The sequence below is a fragment of the Brassica napus genome, chromosome C1, assembly GCF_020379485.1.
Source record: "Brassica napus cultivar Da-Ae chromosome C1, Da-Ae, whole genome shotgun sequence".
In the NCBI taxonomy this organism is placed as follows: domain Eukaryota; kingdom Viridiplantae; phylum Streptophyta; class Magnoliopsida; order Brassicales; family Brassicaceae; genus Brassica; species Brassica napus.
The window spans coordinates 43,248,614-43,265,253 of record NC_063444.1 but is presented as its reverse complement, the minus strand read 5'-3'; the positions used below and the strand labels follow the sequence as shown (position 1 = coordinate 43,265,253).

At 35.4% G+C, this 16,640-nt stretch overlaps 2 protein-coding genes across 2 annotated transcripts; both read right to left on the bottom strand.

Moving 5' to 3' along the window:
- Positions 1–1,939: 1,939 nt before the first annotated feature.
- LOC106393254 (glutathione S-transferase T3-like) lies at positions 1,940–5,577 on the bottom strand. The gene is made up of 2 exons (XM_048746183.1): positions 4,955–5,577; positions 1,940–4,562 (listed from the first exon to the last, which is right to left on the bottom strand). The coding sequence occupies exon 2, from the start codon at positions 3,596–3,598 to the stop codon at positions 2,834–2,836; it is 765 nt and encodes a 254-aa protein (XP_048602140.1). The 5' UTR covers positions 3,599–4,562; positions 4,955–5,577; the 3' UTR covers positions 1,940–2,833.
- Positions 5,578–5,816: 239 nt separating this feature from the next.
- Positions 5,817–10,490, bottom strand: LOC106396717 (DEAD-box ATP-dependent RNA helicase 13). Its single transcript, XM_013837187.3, has 15 exons — positions 10,183–10,490; positions 9,793–10,095; positions 9,235–9,425; positions 8,955–9,149; positions 8,656–8,832; positions 8,096–8,475; positions 7,829–8,009; positions 7,603–7,725; positions 7,400–7,516; positions 7,211–7,315; positions 6,834–6,974; positions 6,679–6,744; positions 6,417–6,578; positions 6,196–6,277; positions 5,817–6,084 (listed from the first exon to the last, which is right to left on the bottom strand). Exons 1-15 carry the CDS (start codon positions 10,403–10,405, stop codon positions 6,026–6,028), a joined length of 2,505 nt encoding a protein of 834 aa, XP_013692641.2. The 5' UTR covers positions 10,406–10,490; the 3' UTR covers positions 5,817–6,025.
- Between the last annotated feature and the right edge of the window lie 6,150 nt (positions 10,491–16,640).

The window sequence follows — 16,640 nt, the reverse complement described above, 5'->3', positions numbered from 1 at the left end:
GAAATCACTAATTTGACTTATGTGTAAGTTTTAATATGATGGTTTTCATGAGAACAGGAAATGTAAAACTAAAATAAGACAGAGTCGTCTGTTGATGAAATTTAAAATAAAACAGAGTTAAGAATCTCAAAATATTAGCACTTGTAGCTTTGAAAATGATGTTTTCATCGAAGCTTAAAAGTATTGGATAACACATTGGCTGTTGTTCCTGCAATGAAAGTGATGCAGTCAATATTTTCTTAAAAAAGAATCAGAGATAGCAGACAAAAAGAGTTTTCGTATGTCAAATAGCAGGCAAACAGAGTTTTCGTATGTCAAATGCCTAAAATCTTTATTATAAAGGATGCCAAATTTTTATCCAAGCAAACAAATATGCACATTTTTTTAGTACCTGCTTTTTTTTAAGGAGAGTACCCTATTTTTTTCTTTTAGGGTATATTTTGTGGCCCTATGGTTTATATCATTCGAGTTTTGGTTAACTGGTTTATACGTTACATAAGTATCAATAATTTTTGGGTGCGTTCGATCCCTATCTGAAATTAACTATTCAAATATCTTGCCATAATTTTGTTTTGGCAAAAAATTATTATTATCTACTAATTAATTTATGCACTGAAGCAGCTATAATATCCAGACTTTTCACTAAATCGTTCAATGTGTATATTTTTTCCTAAATGATACTTTTTATAAAAAAATTTATTGTCTTCTTGTTTAGTGAATGTGTTACTATGATAACGAATAATAAATAACTGCAGTAAACGTTCCATTATACATAATGAATATTGTAATAATATTCTATAGTATCTGTGTTTTTTTAGAGATCATGTGATATAGAATATTTTTTTACATTTTAAACGCCTTTAGTGGAAATGAGAATGCCCAGCATAGTGCTTCACGTGCATGTCAAGTCAGCTAAAACATGGGCCATATAATCTCACCGTTAATGTCCCAAACAAAAAATGATTTGGCTGTTTAAATAGAAAATAGTAGTCTCTAAATTTGGTCGATCATATTATAACATAAATTCATTTTCGTCTAAATTTAACTAATGCGATTTAAACACCTGTATAAAACAAAATAACTTATACCGGAATGCGAATAAACTTTATAATATAAACTTGAATAAAGATAGTCTGAAATAAATTTAAAGTGCCCATAGAATTGGGAATATCCAAAACAGAAATAACCTAATACGTGAAATTAAACAAAGATGCATAAGCATTATTAAAATTAATATGTGGTGTCGCAACTTCCAAACTCGTGTGCAATGAAGTGGACGCGTGTCATCATGCCTGATAGCGGTGGAGGATACGTAGAATGACTAATCGATCTGTAAAATGGGTTGGTTATTGGGCTAAATTTTAAATTGTATTCGGGTTCGATGGACTTTAATATTGCTTGACCATGTAATAGCCTTCGGGCTTTTTCATAAATGGAAAATGTTGACAAAAAAGAGTTATCTCCCCTCTTCTATCGTCTTCCTCCTTTCTCTTCTTCTATGCTTATTTTGTTTCTCTTCTCATTTCTTCTGTTTTTTATCTTTTTTCTGTCCTAATTCGTTAACACAACCATGGGCTTAATAGATTTCTTTTCATCGGAAGAAAACTTTCATATTTATAATGGAGGATTAAAACAAAGGAATGAATGAAGGGATTTATTGAATATGAAATCGTGTGAGAAGTGGAGAATAGGTATTAATGCGAATGTTAATGAAGATGCATGAACCAAGTTAATTTCCGTAACAGCGCACTGGATTAAAGAAGTCTATTTGCCAAAAACGATGGCTTCCAACTGACATTGATCGGAATCGTTCGTCACCGGTGAAACCGTTGGATTTCTATTGACAGTTGACTGAACATAAATTATTGCACGGCGTCCACTTTCCCTAGGTTTCTTATACAGTTTTTTAGAGAAGATGTATTTGAGCCGTATTAGACACACAAAATTCCACTAAACTCAAGAATAAATGAAACATTAAATTTTGATTGACTGTGACATGTGTCGCCACCATAGACTCCGACTTAGTGACATGGAATCTGATGTGGATGGCCTAGGAGTGAAAAAAAACTCTTCTTTATATATATAGATAGATAGATAGATAATTGCAAGTTTATTGGCTGGAATATTGAATTATCATGTGTATAAAATTATACATAATTTTTGTTCGTTTCTATAGTTAGATGTGCATTCAATTCATATGTTGCATATACATTAGAAACTCTATAAATTAATACTCAATAAATTAATAAACACTATAAATTAACATATTTTTTTCTCGTTTTGAGTTGAGCCAGTTCAAATATGACATAAATCGAAGAATTTTTTTTTTGAAAATCCTATGTAAATATATGCTTGAAACAACTTAAAGACATAGTTTTTATATATTGAGAGACATGAAGCAAGTAGCTCGGGTAAATACCACCCGTGAGTAGAAAAGGCAAGTCTTGGGTACATACACCCGTGACTATCATACATATCTGAAGGGTACATACACCCATAATATCCGAAGGTCCTAAACTGAGTGTAGAAACTAACAAAATACTACACTCTCCCGTGACATAACCTACTAGTACAAGCAACAACATTACCATCATACATAAAGCAAGCGAGACCTACAACCATCCACGTCCACACACATCCTCCTCCAGGAACCCGTGACCTGCAATGAAAAGCATATACACACTTTATCAGTTTACTTTATTAAAACATATACAAAGCAAGACAAAAGAAAGCAAGGCAAAGTCATTAACTAATTCTAGAAAGACAAACTCATTAACTAATTAAAAAAAGTTTTAAGAAGATTAAACTCATAAAATTAATTCCACTCACCAAGTTAAAGCATTTCAGATATGAGTTTGTTTTTTAGAGCCATTTCTTGATCAGAAAGTGTATCTGAATTCTTTGCTAGTAACCTATCAAGGAGTTTCTGGCGGGAGATGTTCTTTTTCTCCGCTAAAATGCTCTCAATCTGATCAAAGGCGGCTTCATTGACGTGCTTCTTCCGTTTGGCTGCTTTGCTAGCCTTCACACTCGGAGGCCTGACTTCTTCCTCGCCAGCTACCTCCTCTCCTGGCTCCTTCCTTTTCTCCTTTGCACCATCACGCGAGGAAGAGTGTGATCTCCATTTTTGATCAAAACGGAGCTCCCTCCAACAATGTTCAAGGGAGAACTTTGCATTGTAGTCATTAGAAAAGATGTCATGGGCCACCTTCATGATATCATTCTCATTTTCACCACTCGCATGCTGTTTCAAAGCAGCTTCATGACAACCCACAAACTTGCAGACTTGTTCGTTTACCCTTCCCCACCTCTGCTTACATTGACTCCACTCCCTAGGGAGAGAGCCAACGAGCAGAGGGCTTGCGTTCACATACTCCTCTATGCGCTTCCAAAAATGGGCCACCTTCTGCTCATTGCTAATGATTGGATCCTTGCTGGTGTTCAACCAAGCACTGATCAGCACCAAGTCTTCTTTCGTGCTCCACTTCCGCCTTTCCGGAGCTTTTGGAACCTCAGAACGTCCTAAATCTATTGGAGGACAGCTCTGAGAAGTAAGAAGGTTCACAAACCCGGGAGAGTTTAAGGGAAAAGGATCCATTTTGGTTTTAAGTTTTCAGTTTTAAGTTTTTGGTTTGTGTTTTTCAGATGTCGATTTCCTATGTTTTTAAACTAGTTTTTTGGTTTAAAGTACAAAGAATTAAACACCTAAAATTGATTACACTTAACTACACAACTACTACTTCACAGAGACCATTCAATAAACATCAAATCAGTTATTAAAATTTATTAATTACTCAACACAACCATATTAAAACATTCATTACGCAACTGCTACTCTAACCTACTACAGCAACCTAAAACATTCATTACTCAACCTACTTCAGTTCTACTTCAAGTCTGGTTAAGGAGGTTCAGCGTTACCTTTTCTCTCAGTCGAAGCAGAGCTTCTCCAAGTCCGCCACCTGCACAGACAGGTTATAAAACTGCCCAGTGAGGCTATCTACCTCCCGAGTGAGGGCTTGAACCTCTCCCTGTACAAGGAAATGACAATCAGATAGTGTTAGTAAGTGTTAAAAAATTTTAGAAAATTATAACTAAATAAAAAGCAAAATTCCAGAACTCATGTTACCTCGAGTCTCTGAATCTTATAATTCACCTCCGGCACAAACTTGATCAGCACCTCCACCTCCTCCACACGCCTAGTGAGGCGTTCGATATGCTCCTCCACGCCAATGACCCAAGGCTGACGATAATGCAACCCATCAGCCTTGGTAACAACCAAAAAAACAATCACATTCTCGGTTAATACTTGTATCAACAAAGAAACAAAATGACAAAAAATATAAGGAGAACAAGCGGTGTATTACCTCGTAGTTCTTGCAGGTGAAGAACCTCTTCCCAGGAAGAGTGTCGTAGTCGTCCTTCCCACGAACCTCGTGAATTATTCTCCCACCACAGGGACACCTCGTCGGAATCCCTGTTTCTGAATCAACCACGTTTGCGAGCATATTGATGTACTCCTTTTTTCTCTTAGTCTCTCTTATCTCTGTTACGGGATCCATCTACAATCAAAAAAAAAAATTATTATAACACAAGACTCGGAATATCAAAAGCAGAATATCGATTTCTAACCCTAACTAGAAATCCCAAAATCGAACTGAAATCGTAGTTAATTGAACCCTAGAACGAACAAGCTTGTCGATTTTAACCAAGAAATCGAATCCCCCTTCTGGATTTGGAACCCTAATACGAAACCCCCAAATCGAATTAAAATCCTAGATAAATGAACCCTAAAACGAACAACCATGTCGATTTTAACCAAGAAATCAAAACCCCCTTTTCGATTTGTAACCCTAAGACGAAACCCCCAAATCGATTTCCCTTAACCTAGAAAGCTCTCGACCTCTCGACCCCAGATCGAATGAATCAAACCGTCGGAGTGGTGGAGACTAACCTCAGATCTTTCTACGAGTGATTCCGACGGTGATTTGATCGACAAAATCGACGGGTATCGAGTCGCACAGAGAATCGCCTCAGAGACGGAGAAACCCTAGGTAACGAAGAGAGAAGGGAAAATGAGATATCCAACGCGAAACCCTTTTTTTCTCACTCAACACGCGAGCTCGCGTAGCCTCTCCCTCGTCGACGCGTGTCATGAACCCGTATCATACGGGCTCACGCGGAAGAGCCGGTTCACGGGTTTAAACCCATTTTCTCTTTTATTTTAATACAACAGGCCTATGATCCCGAGCCCACGAACCGCGCAAAGTACTTTTTTTCGTTATTTGGCAAACAGCCCCTTTTTTTTAATCCAAACTTGTTCAGTAGAAAAAAGATTGGGAAATTGAATGAGATAATTATAAATAAAAAAAAACAATAGTTTATAATCATACTACCTCTCCTCTTTTATCTTCCTATTTCTCTCTGTTATGCAACTAATTAGCTGAATGGTGACAAAATGCAGTACATTATGTTTTAAAGTGAATAAAATGAAATAAGTAAAACTAATTATATGTAATTAATAGGAAAATGAAATTAAGTCTACATCCATTGGTCATCTCAATTCTGCATGCACCCACCATCTTTCTTTCATTTTCATAAAGTTCACTAAATTAATACATTGAATTAGTCTGCATGGTGACAAAATGCAGCATTATCCTTAAATAGTCCCTACGCAAGTCGATTATAGTGACTAGTCCTGCGATTTCGGTTTCCAAAACCGAACCGAACAATGTTTCGGTTAACCAGAATTTTGGAAACTAATTCCAAAAATAACCGCTTGTGTTATCGGTTCGATTCTGTCGGGAATCGGTTAATTTCGGAAGTAGTAACCTTAATCATTCTTACCAAATTTATCCTTAAAAAGTCCATACACTCCTCGATTATAGTCCAAAATCATTCACACGAGATAGCTTGTGAACCGTTCTTCAGAGAAAAAAAAAAGTAACGTACATAAGGTTTAATATAAGTTATATTAAAAAGAAAACATCTGATTGGATAAAACAAAAGTTTGGTAAAAGACCAGTTAAGAAGAAGCCATTAGTTTCCTCTTCTTCTTCTGATCCCTTCGCTGATCACGCCGACCTGAAAATTTGCAGACAACAAAACAGTTAACATATGTTTTAAGTTTCAACTTGGTCTATTAATGGGCACAAACACAACATATATAAAAAAAAAGCAAGTTATATCACACACCTATCTTCTCTTCCTTTCTTTTCTTCCTCAAGGTCGCTATATCGCGCCTCTTATCTGCACTCTGACCTTTCATGCTCATCACCTGATCATTGCAAAACCAACATCAATAGTGAGATATGATCATGCAACACTGGTAGAAACATTTATCCAAAAAGGCACAAATGTATACAGTAATCAAGGATCTGCAACCACTGAGTCATCAAGGTCAAGCTGAAAAGTACCTCTTTACTACCATCACGAAGTGCTTGAAGAGGTTCGATGCAATTCTGAGAAACCACAACAAGCTTCCTTCTCTTTTTATCTCCACCAGTTGCCACTTGTTGCTGCTGCTTCTGATTTGTTAACTCTGCTAGCTGATTCTGTAATAGTGGCGACATACCACACTGGGGAAAAACAAACAAAAAACGCCATAAGTCTCATGTGCTGCAGCACCTCTGTTTTATTTCTTCAGCTGAAACCAAGAGTCCAAGACACAAAACTTACCCCAGCGAAGTAACGGTCTGAAAATTTCTTAGGCTGCATCGGACGTGATAATAAGGAGCTAAGTTCCTGAAGATTGAACAAAACTAGAAGTGAATAATAGTGACCCAAACTCCCTTCAGGAGAACTTATATTCTGAGTAGTAGTGTGTGACCAACCTCCTTCAGCTTTTTAAGTTGTGCTGAGGTCACTTTCCTCTGCCTAACATTGTCTACTTTTTCTTCTTCGCTTTCATCTTCGTCCAACTCTAGTTCCATCAACTCAGCATGTTTCTCAAGCCACGTCCTGTCTACTCTCTCCTGCATATCAAATACCAATGACAAATTTATGACAACATTAAAGTTAGACTAAGAGATGGGAAGAGCTACAGAGAAGCAATCAGACTAAGGCAGTGCGAGTGTGTGAAGCTAATACTAACACAACCAACTAAAATATTCACATAGGCCAGGATCTAATATTTCTAGATGCATCTAGAATCAAACATGGTAATAGAAACTTGGATTTTCACATTCAGAATATTGATCAAAATAATTACCCGCGACCCTTTTCGCTCAATCTGGTCTATTTGACGTGCTAGAGACAACCGCTTCCTCACATCTGGCATTAGGGAGCTATCCAAAGGGAATATCTTTACGCTTTCCTGTAAGCACACACCTCAGGCATGAAAGTTGGCAAAACTGAAGTGAAAAAAACTAACTTTTGAAGATATCTAAAGTTTTGGTACCTTAGAGAATGACTTGCATAGCGTGTAGAACTTTGATGTATCATTCGGAGCAATTAAAGCTATGCTGCATCCATCTGCGAATGCTCTAGCCGTCCTCCCACTTCTATGCACATATACCTATATGGAGAAAGAAAGAATAAGAGCTTGTAGAAATGCTATCAAAGAAAAAACTAGAAAGGTTAAGAGTCGGTCTCTCAGCTTACTTCTGCTGAATGTGGAAGCTGATAGTGAATAATAGTTCTGACATTCTTGATATCAATTCCCCTAGCTACAACATCTGTTGCTACGAGTACTCCATTTTCACTTGAACGGAAACGGTCCATTGCCTGGGATAAATACAGAAGGTGGAAAGGAAAAAATGCTGAGTAACAATATCAAGCAACAAAATTTATATCTGAGTGTGTTTTCGGGAATGATAGAAAGTTGAACCTTCAACCGAGCTTGCTGCTTCATATCAGCGTTGAGTTTGCAAACATCGACTCCAAGAATCTTTAAAAGCGCACAGATATGCCGCAAAGCTGCCACTGATGTACAGAAAACAATTGTCCGCCCTTGTCCATGGACGCTCAGAAGATAATACAAGTAAGCATCTTTATCCTCCTCTTCGCACCTGTAATTTGTTATAAGATACCAAACACTAAGAACACAGAGATAGACCAAGCAACTAAGGAGTAGAAGCATGGAGTCCTCACTTACCTAATAAAAGATTCTTCAATCTTTGGTGCCAAAATAGCAGCAGTTGTCAGATCAACGATGGCAACACTATCTCTCATTCCAGCTCTTTCAGATAAAACCTCAATAGAATTCACTTCACCAGAGGACGATTGCTTTGACTTCGAGGAGCCGCGCTTTAGCTTTTTGCGGAAGTCAGAGGACAGTGCTATGGTAGCTGAGAAAACAAATGTTTGTCTTTTCTTCTTTGGGGCGTCTGAAACTGTATCGGAACTCTGCGTTTTCCCTTCGCTTGGTTTATCCGTCACTGGAAGCATGTCAATTATCGACTGCAGCTCCCGGAAATGCCCACCTTCCACCATTCTATCAGCCTCATCCAGCACAAAGAAAGATAAGCATTGCAGCTGCCAAAGAGGATCATGAAAAGAACATATCCAATTAGATAGTGTCTTAGAGTAGCTGAATATCGATAACAAATCTACACACTCAATAACTAGACCAGAACTGGTTAATTTAGGAGTAGGATACCGCAAAAACAAGCACATGCTTCTTTTAAATTTGATTAAGAGCTACACATTACATACCTCAACAAGATGCTTTTCTCCGACCGACATGAGTTCCCATAACCTTCCTGGAGTTCCAACAACTATTTCTGGTTTTCCTTTCAGAAGCCTTTCCTGCTTCGCTGATGACATCCCACCAACAATAGGAACGACTCTGACGCCGAGATTTTTAGCAGCATTCTTAAGATGTTCCGTCACCTGGAAAAAGGAGATATGTTGGATTTGTATTTCAGTACTAATGAGCGTCCGCACAAGTGAACAAAGAGGCATGTCCGAACATAAGAAAAAAAAAAGCAATGTGATGATATTAAAAAAGATACCTGTAGAGCAAGCTCCCTAGTTGGAGTGATGATGAGAGCTCGTAAGTAGCCATCTGCAGAATATTTCTGCGCTTCCTCTCCTTTCAATGCATACAATTTACCAACCTTTTCACGCTCATCTAAGAGGCGTTGGAGTATGGGCAACCCAAAAGCAAGCGTCTTTCCAGACCCTGTCTCCGCAGCACCAATAACATCCTGTGGTCCAAACATGAACCATGCATCAATAAAATTAAAATGTATGTTACTGATGGAAAAATAAAGCGGGTCATCTTAAACGAACCTTTCCTTGAAATGCTGCAACGGTAAAACAAGCCTTCTGGATTTTTGTCGGCTCCTTGAATCCGAGATGGTATATTGACTTCATGAGGAATGGATGAAGTCTCATCAAACTCCATGCACTAAACTCCGGGGGAATCTCTTCTTCTTCGCCATCTAGCTCCTCTGCTTTGTTCTCCTCATCACAGCTAACGGCTACAGATGATGACATATCAGTACAATACGACAAGACTAAGAAAAAGTAACAGGAGATTCAGCAAAAGAGTACTGTTTGAAAACTGAGCCAACAAATACAAAATCAGTTGTCAAGCTTAAAAAATAAAAAGCAGGCAAAATTGTCTTTCCAACTGGGTCTAAAATAGAGTTAGTTCCACACTACAGTTTAATCTATGATACAAGTAAAAGACCATCAACATTACTAAGGTATTCCTTTCACATCTTAGTATCCCTAAGAAAAATTTGTCACATTTGCAGTTAATTAATCATATAGAAATTACCAAGTATTGAGAAACCTCTTTTGCACCAAAAGCTTAAAACAAGAGAGAGCATGCGAAACACTAACCATCAGGAGATTCCTGAACCTCTACAGCCTCCTTAACCCTCTTCTTCCTCTCCTTCTTCTTCTTATTTTTATATTTCTTCTCTTTTTTCTTAGGACTCTCCAAATCACCCTCTCCTTTACTTTCTTCTTCTTCTCCTGCTTTATCTTCAGTGATCTCATCCACAGCCTCTTCTTCGTCACTGTCATTATTTTCATGAGCTTGCTTCTTCGACTTCAACCCTTTCTTTCCTTTCACACTTTCATCCACAGGAAAGTCCGCAAGATTGTAATCCGCTTCATCAATTTCCTCAAGCGAAAGAAAACCTAAGCAGACGAAAGCATAAGGTTTCAGACTTTAAGTTACCTAACAAGGAGGAGCCATGAATCAATGTACAAAGGAAAACACTTTACCTCCGTCAAGCTCGTCTGAACCCGCGAAGAGGGTGGAGAACGTTTCGCCCTCGTCGTCTTCTCCGATAGGTATAGTAGAACTCCACGGAAGTGAATCCAAGCGTTCGAGCTCTTCTTCTCGCTTCCTCTTATGACTTCTTTTGTTCTTCTTCTTCGCCGCCATCGAGGATGATTCTCCACCGCCGGGAGACATGCTAGCCGTTGATTTGAGAAGCTTTGACATCGAGTGGAGGCGTCTCTCGTTGACAGAGAGATAGGTTTTGGAGAAAAGTTTCAAACTTTGATAAACCCTAAATCAGAACGATGGTGTTGTAGCTGTGGTATAAATTAAACCGAAGTTCGGTTTACTGAAATTTATTTAAACCGAATAGTATATACGGCGGGACGGGAAGATGACCTGGGCCATTTTGTTAAATAATACTCCCTCCCTCCCTCCGTTCCCTTAAAGATAAGTCTAGTTTTCAATTTTTAATGCAAAATTTATTAATTTTATACAAAATTTATTTTTCAATTGGTTAAAATATAGTTAGGTGTATAGGTAATAGTATTTTTATATAAGAAATGTATAAAATTAATTGTTTCTTTAATCCGTGTACAGAAACCTAAAACGACACTTATAATGAAACATAGGGAGTAAATACCTAACATCGGCCTTTTTCCCTTTAGCTATTCTGTATTTTATAATTTCGTTTTTAGTTTGACAAAATAATATACGTATTTATTTGTATGACATTGATGCATTTGTTTTTAATACTAAAAATGAATTAAAATGTAAAAATATGAGTGGTGCAATTTCATTAATGAAATTAAAAATGTATATTTCATTTTTTTATTATGTGTAAAAAATTTATATATCAATATTTCATATTTATAAGAGGGTGTGGCCGAGATAGAAACAACATCTACCGGGGTCAAAATTATATACACATAAAATTATTGAAAAATTACAACAATCAAGTGGGTCAAACCATTAAAAGTGAACCAATTAATCAGCGTGTAGTTATAGTTATATGCTTACACTCAACAAAATTTTAGAATTGACATGGGTCAGTTGACCTATGTGATGCTTCATTGGCTCCGCCATATATGCTTAAAATATAAATTATTACAAGAAAATGTAAACTTCTCTTCCTTTGCAACAATATAAATTGGGAGTAATTGGCATCAATGCACTCAAACGAATCACATATTTGCCATATAACCTCAAGCATATAGTCCATTTTTCTATGACCGTTTTACCCCTATGAGCTACCTTCCCCTGTGACCCATAGACTCTGGTGTGTGACAGAGGGGAGCGTTCTACACATTGGACAATTCAACGTCTCACAGTTTTTCCAAAGAAAACAAAACAGAGCTAGTTGCGTATCGGTATTTCCGTCCAGAGCATCGAAGAGACGCATTTATTTTTATTTCCGCACCCACTCTAGTTTGATATTTTTATCAATATTCTTCAATCGTTTCATTCCAACATTTCTAAACCCAAAATCCTCTCGTTTTCCATTTTCGATAAATTTTCTAAATCTTTGATTTCCGTTGTTTCCTTCTGCCATAATCGCGTTCAACGGAGGAAATTCTTCTTTTCTCTAGATGATGTTCGCCGTTGGCGAAGAGCTTTGGGTGAGCGAGTGAACTCGTATCACAAAATCAAGAAAATAGAGACCCTTAAACCTACAGAGATGGATGTAGTTCTTACACAATTCGACTTTTGAGAAGATTATGGTCGTTGAAGAGAATCTGCAATTCTCGGGTATGTTTAGACAACATGTGGTTGCGATTAACAAGATTGGTAGAATGTAGAGGTGATAATTCATGCATATACTGGTTCAAGATAAAAACAACATAGATCTGCTAACTTTGTTTAATTATGGCGAATTGCCTTTTTAGCGGTTAACAAGATTGATAAAACATAGAGGTGATAGAGTATGCATATACTTTGTTTATGTTAAATACAACTTGTAGCCGGTAATCTGTCTGTTGATGGATATGTATATGTCTAGCTGTTAACAAGATTGATAAAATAGAGAGGTGATAGTATACGATGTACTGGTCTAGGGTTAATAAATTATTTATCCGCTAAGTTTTTGACATATGGCTACTTATAATTTTAACTACTAAGTTTTTTTATTATTCATCGACTTTCCTATTGATTGAAGCTCATGCAACATTCGGTATCAATCGATGTAAGGCTATCACTCCTCGCATTCTCCCGGACGCCGCAAAGCAACTGGTTCTTAAATTTCATTAAGATCTCTTGAAGTAGTGGTTACTACTACATACTTTGTTTAAGATTTTAAGGATTGTTAGTTTCTTTATGCACACTATCAAATTTTTCGTTTTAACGGATAGTTCATGTTTACTAGTGGGCCATTATATTTTAGTCGTTAACTCAAATTGTTAGGCTTCAAAATAGTGCTAGATCGTTTAGCCAAACTCAAATCGTTAAGCTGTAATAAGATGTCTTCCCAAAATGATCAATACAAATAACCGATTATTAGATGTATTAACATGGAAGTTAGGTGATCAATACACCATATTTCTGTCGCTAAATCAGCTCAATACACCCATCATAATGCTTGTTCGCTTAACCGTTAACTCAAATCGTTAGGCGGTAACAATATGTCTTACCAAAACACAATTCAAAATTTTAACCTATCTTAGTAATATTAAATCATTAACACTCATCTATGAAATCAGATCTAAATTGATTAATACACTTAACCGCTATCCAAGAGACTTTACAGTTCAAAATTTGGTTGGAAGCCCATTTACATTTAGTTAGCATCGATTGGCCCTGTAAATATTAGTTAATTGCTAACGATATACATTACCAAGCAAACATATAATGTAACACAATAACATAGAAGTTAGGTTTCAACATCATTACACGTACGAACCCTGTCCTTTACCCAACGGACCTTCGTCTGATCCTACTGCTCTGAATCCGCAGACTGACACATACGACCACTGTCTCCCTTTCTCTAAAAGTAAAGTTAGTTTCGTCGATTAATGGTTAAAAGGTTATTCACTTTTACCATTTGAAAATTCATGGGCATTTAACAAATTTGGATCTTAATTAGGTATATTCAACTCATTGTCCCTATAAATTGTTGGTCGAATATGTGATATGTCGGCAGTGCTAAACACCTATTTAACCCGGCCCATTTTTTATACTATATCATTTATATATTAAAGCACAAGTTATTTGCTCAATTAAAATCTGACAGATATGTTTTTGGGTATTTGCATTATATACCTATAAAACTAAACTAAATTAGTTATATGGAAAAACACTGTTTGACATTTCATAACCTCCAAAATGTCTCTACTTCTATTTTACTTCTAGTTCTAATAGAAGATACAACCTAGCTTACATACACGTACCCTCATAGTTACACTTTTACGTATGAACATAAGACAAAGAATAGTAGTTAGAAATGCAAGAAACCATGCTTTTAAAAACTAACTTGTCTCTTCATATATACTTCAGTTCTGTAAAAGCTGGGTTTTCATGTTGTGGTTCATTGTGTTTGATGATCCGATGTGTTTAATCACTTTTGTTCTTTTTCACTTTTGTTTTTTTCAAGACTTTTTGTTCATCATTTATATAATAGGTGTTGTTACACATGTTTATAGCGTAGCTTTATCATTTGATGTTTAGGGTAATATTGTCTGATCATGCTTAACAAATAACCATATGTGCAAATACTTTTAAATTATGCATACATTTGCAATTACCAGGTTTGTTTTGTATATTCACCTAAATGACTCTATACTTTTTGCAAATTAATGGAAAAAATGTAAAAACCTTTAAATAAAAAAAAGTTTAGCGTATTACTTAAACCCATGATATCACGAGCTTTTCTTCCAATAAAACCCATGTTCTCACGAGCTTTAAAGCTAGTAATTTTTATAAGTGTTGTCTATTTAAGGATTGCAATATATTTAAGGCAGAGAGTACTGCAAAGTTGGAGGATGAAGGGTAGGGTCAAGGTTAGTGAAAGTAATACGCCTAATACAAGATATGTCAATAAAATAATATTTTCAAAATGGACTAATTATCAATGATTTGCTGAAATATGCGTAAAGTTGTTGTCGTTGATAGTTTAGGAAAGGAGAATTAAAGAGGCTTGGACATAATAAAAAAAAATCTAGAAGAACTGTGAGGGGGGTTTTGCAGTCTGAACTTTTAAGTTAGTCATAATAAAAAAACCGTAGAAAAAATTATTTTATTTCATTTGATAGGGGTTAGACAGTTACGTTATAAATCTGCATTGAATTGTTAGAAAAACAAGTGCATGTGTGGTTGTAATTTAACGTAGCTAGGATAAGAAATCATAAATTTGGAAGGAAGAAACTGACGCGTGCTATTGGGTAAAACTAGCATACAAATAAACCTAACGCCTAGCACATTGCTTATATTATATATAATATAATTTAGGATCCTCAAAACCGTAGCTCAAAAAAAAAGAAGAAGAGCCCGATCTAACTTCTTCTCACTTGTCGGTTCTCCAGCTGAGATGAAGCCTCCGACTGAGAAGAAGCAAACCATAACCAGGAGATCCATTGGCGGTTGCTTCATCTCAGGCAGACTGCTTCATCTCATGTGGGTGCTCGGCTTTATGTACCATTGTTCATTCATAGTGTAAGAAAATTATTTTCTTTGTTCATAGGATTTTTGTCGGAGCCTTTGGCCTTGTAGTAATTTCTTGTCCTTCATGTCTTGCTGCCTTATAGTAGTTATTGTTGATGATTGATTGTCCAGGTTCTTGATAGATGCTCTGGCTTCAACATTATCCGAATTAAGTACCATTGGGAATTTAGAATCATGTTTTTGTTTGTGTTTTGGAAATATATACCCAAGAAAGCGAGAAATTGGTGCTATTTGTTCTGTTACTGGATTGTTGCTTTGCATATATGTTCTTAGCTTTGACTGGTGACATGAGTTACTCTTGATTAGTTTTGAGTTAGAAATCTAACTTAAAAATGTTACCAATCATGAACTAAATTTATTTTTTTGATTTAATGGTTGAGTTATAATGTGTTATACATGATTTATCATTTTGAGTTATCCCTTTAGTAAAATTGATAAATCAAGTATTAACTCAACATCAAGCAAAATTGTATGTATTAGAAATTGAGTTAGCAATTTCTTGATTTTTTGTTAATTACCTACGGTTACTTTCCATTTTCCAACAATTTTAATTTTCTATACATCCATGTGCACGTTTAGTTTGTGTTAGTTGATAAAGCATGTTCACAAACGTATATGTATTTATAAGTTAGTCAAAAATGTTTGTAAGCTAATATTTTAATTTGAATTATTTAAACGAAACTATTTCTATAATTTTAGTTTTGAATTATATTTCGTAACTAAAATTTACAACATAAAATTATATGCAAATATATATGTATTTTTTTGTTAGAATATATACATAAGTATTTTTCTTTAATTTAATTTATTTTAGTTAGTATATTTTATTTAGTTTAGTTTAATAATTTTATTTTTTTAATCTATTTTATTTAATTTATAATAAATATTATTGTTATTATTCATATTCATATTATTGATAACTGCAATTTATACATCAAAAACGTTACCGGTTAATTTTGAAAATATAGTAACTCATATTTTTACAGTAAACTTACTACATAAATCTACTATTTTTACCACGACGTCGAATTATAACTTTTATTGTAACTTAACTCTAATTCAATGTGTCACCAGTCGAAACCCTTAACTCAGCAGAGCCCGGGAAGAAAGTGACTACTATTTGCTTGGAGACATAAGTAATGATGGAAGCAACGACTGTGAAGACATTTTCTCTTCAAATAAACATCTCTTCAAATTAAAATTGAATTAGAATGTAAAACGTACCATCTTTCGAAGAGAGCACTCAAACTACTAGACTGCATATATTTACTTTTTGAGATTTCTTTTAGTTAAATAAGATGAACAGTTCATTTTCTTGATTTGCAAATAAAATGTCGTATTAAACACTCAAATATGTCACTAAAATATGTGACATTTTGGCAGTGCTAAACATATGTTTAAGCAAAGTATTCACTAATAGATGATTGGTGGGAACATATGATGTTAATATGTTATTAATCATTCAAATGAGTCATTTGAATTGTTTATTTATCCAGTATCCCACATTCTAATAGATGTACATATATGAAATAGACTAAACCATATAACAATAAGATTATTTGCTTTTTTTTCAGAACACAATATGGTTATTTGTTTCTAAAAACTGATTTATGAAAATCAAATTTAAAACTTTAACAGCATAATAAATTACGAGACTGGTGAGTTACGTACATAGTTTTTTCATATATACAGTTTTATATCTTTCGGGTTACAAGTAGTTTGAATGAAACCATGGAGTTTATCTCAACATCAACATGTACGTGATGATGGAATATGCTTATTAGGTGTATTTTTAAAACCTTAATCA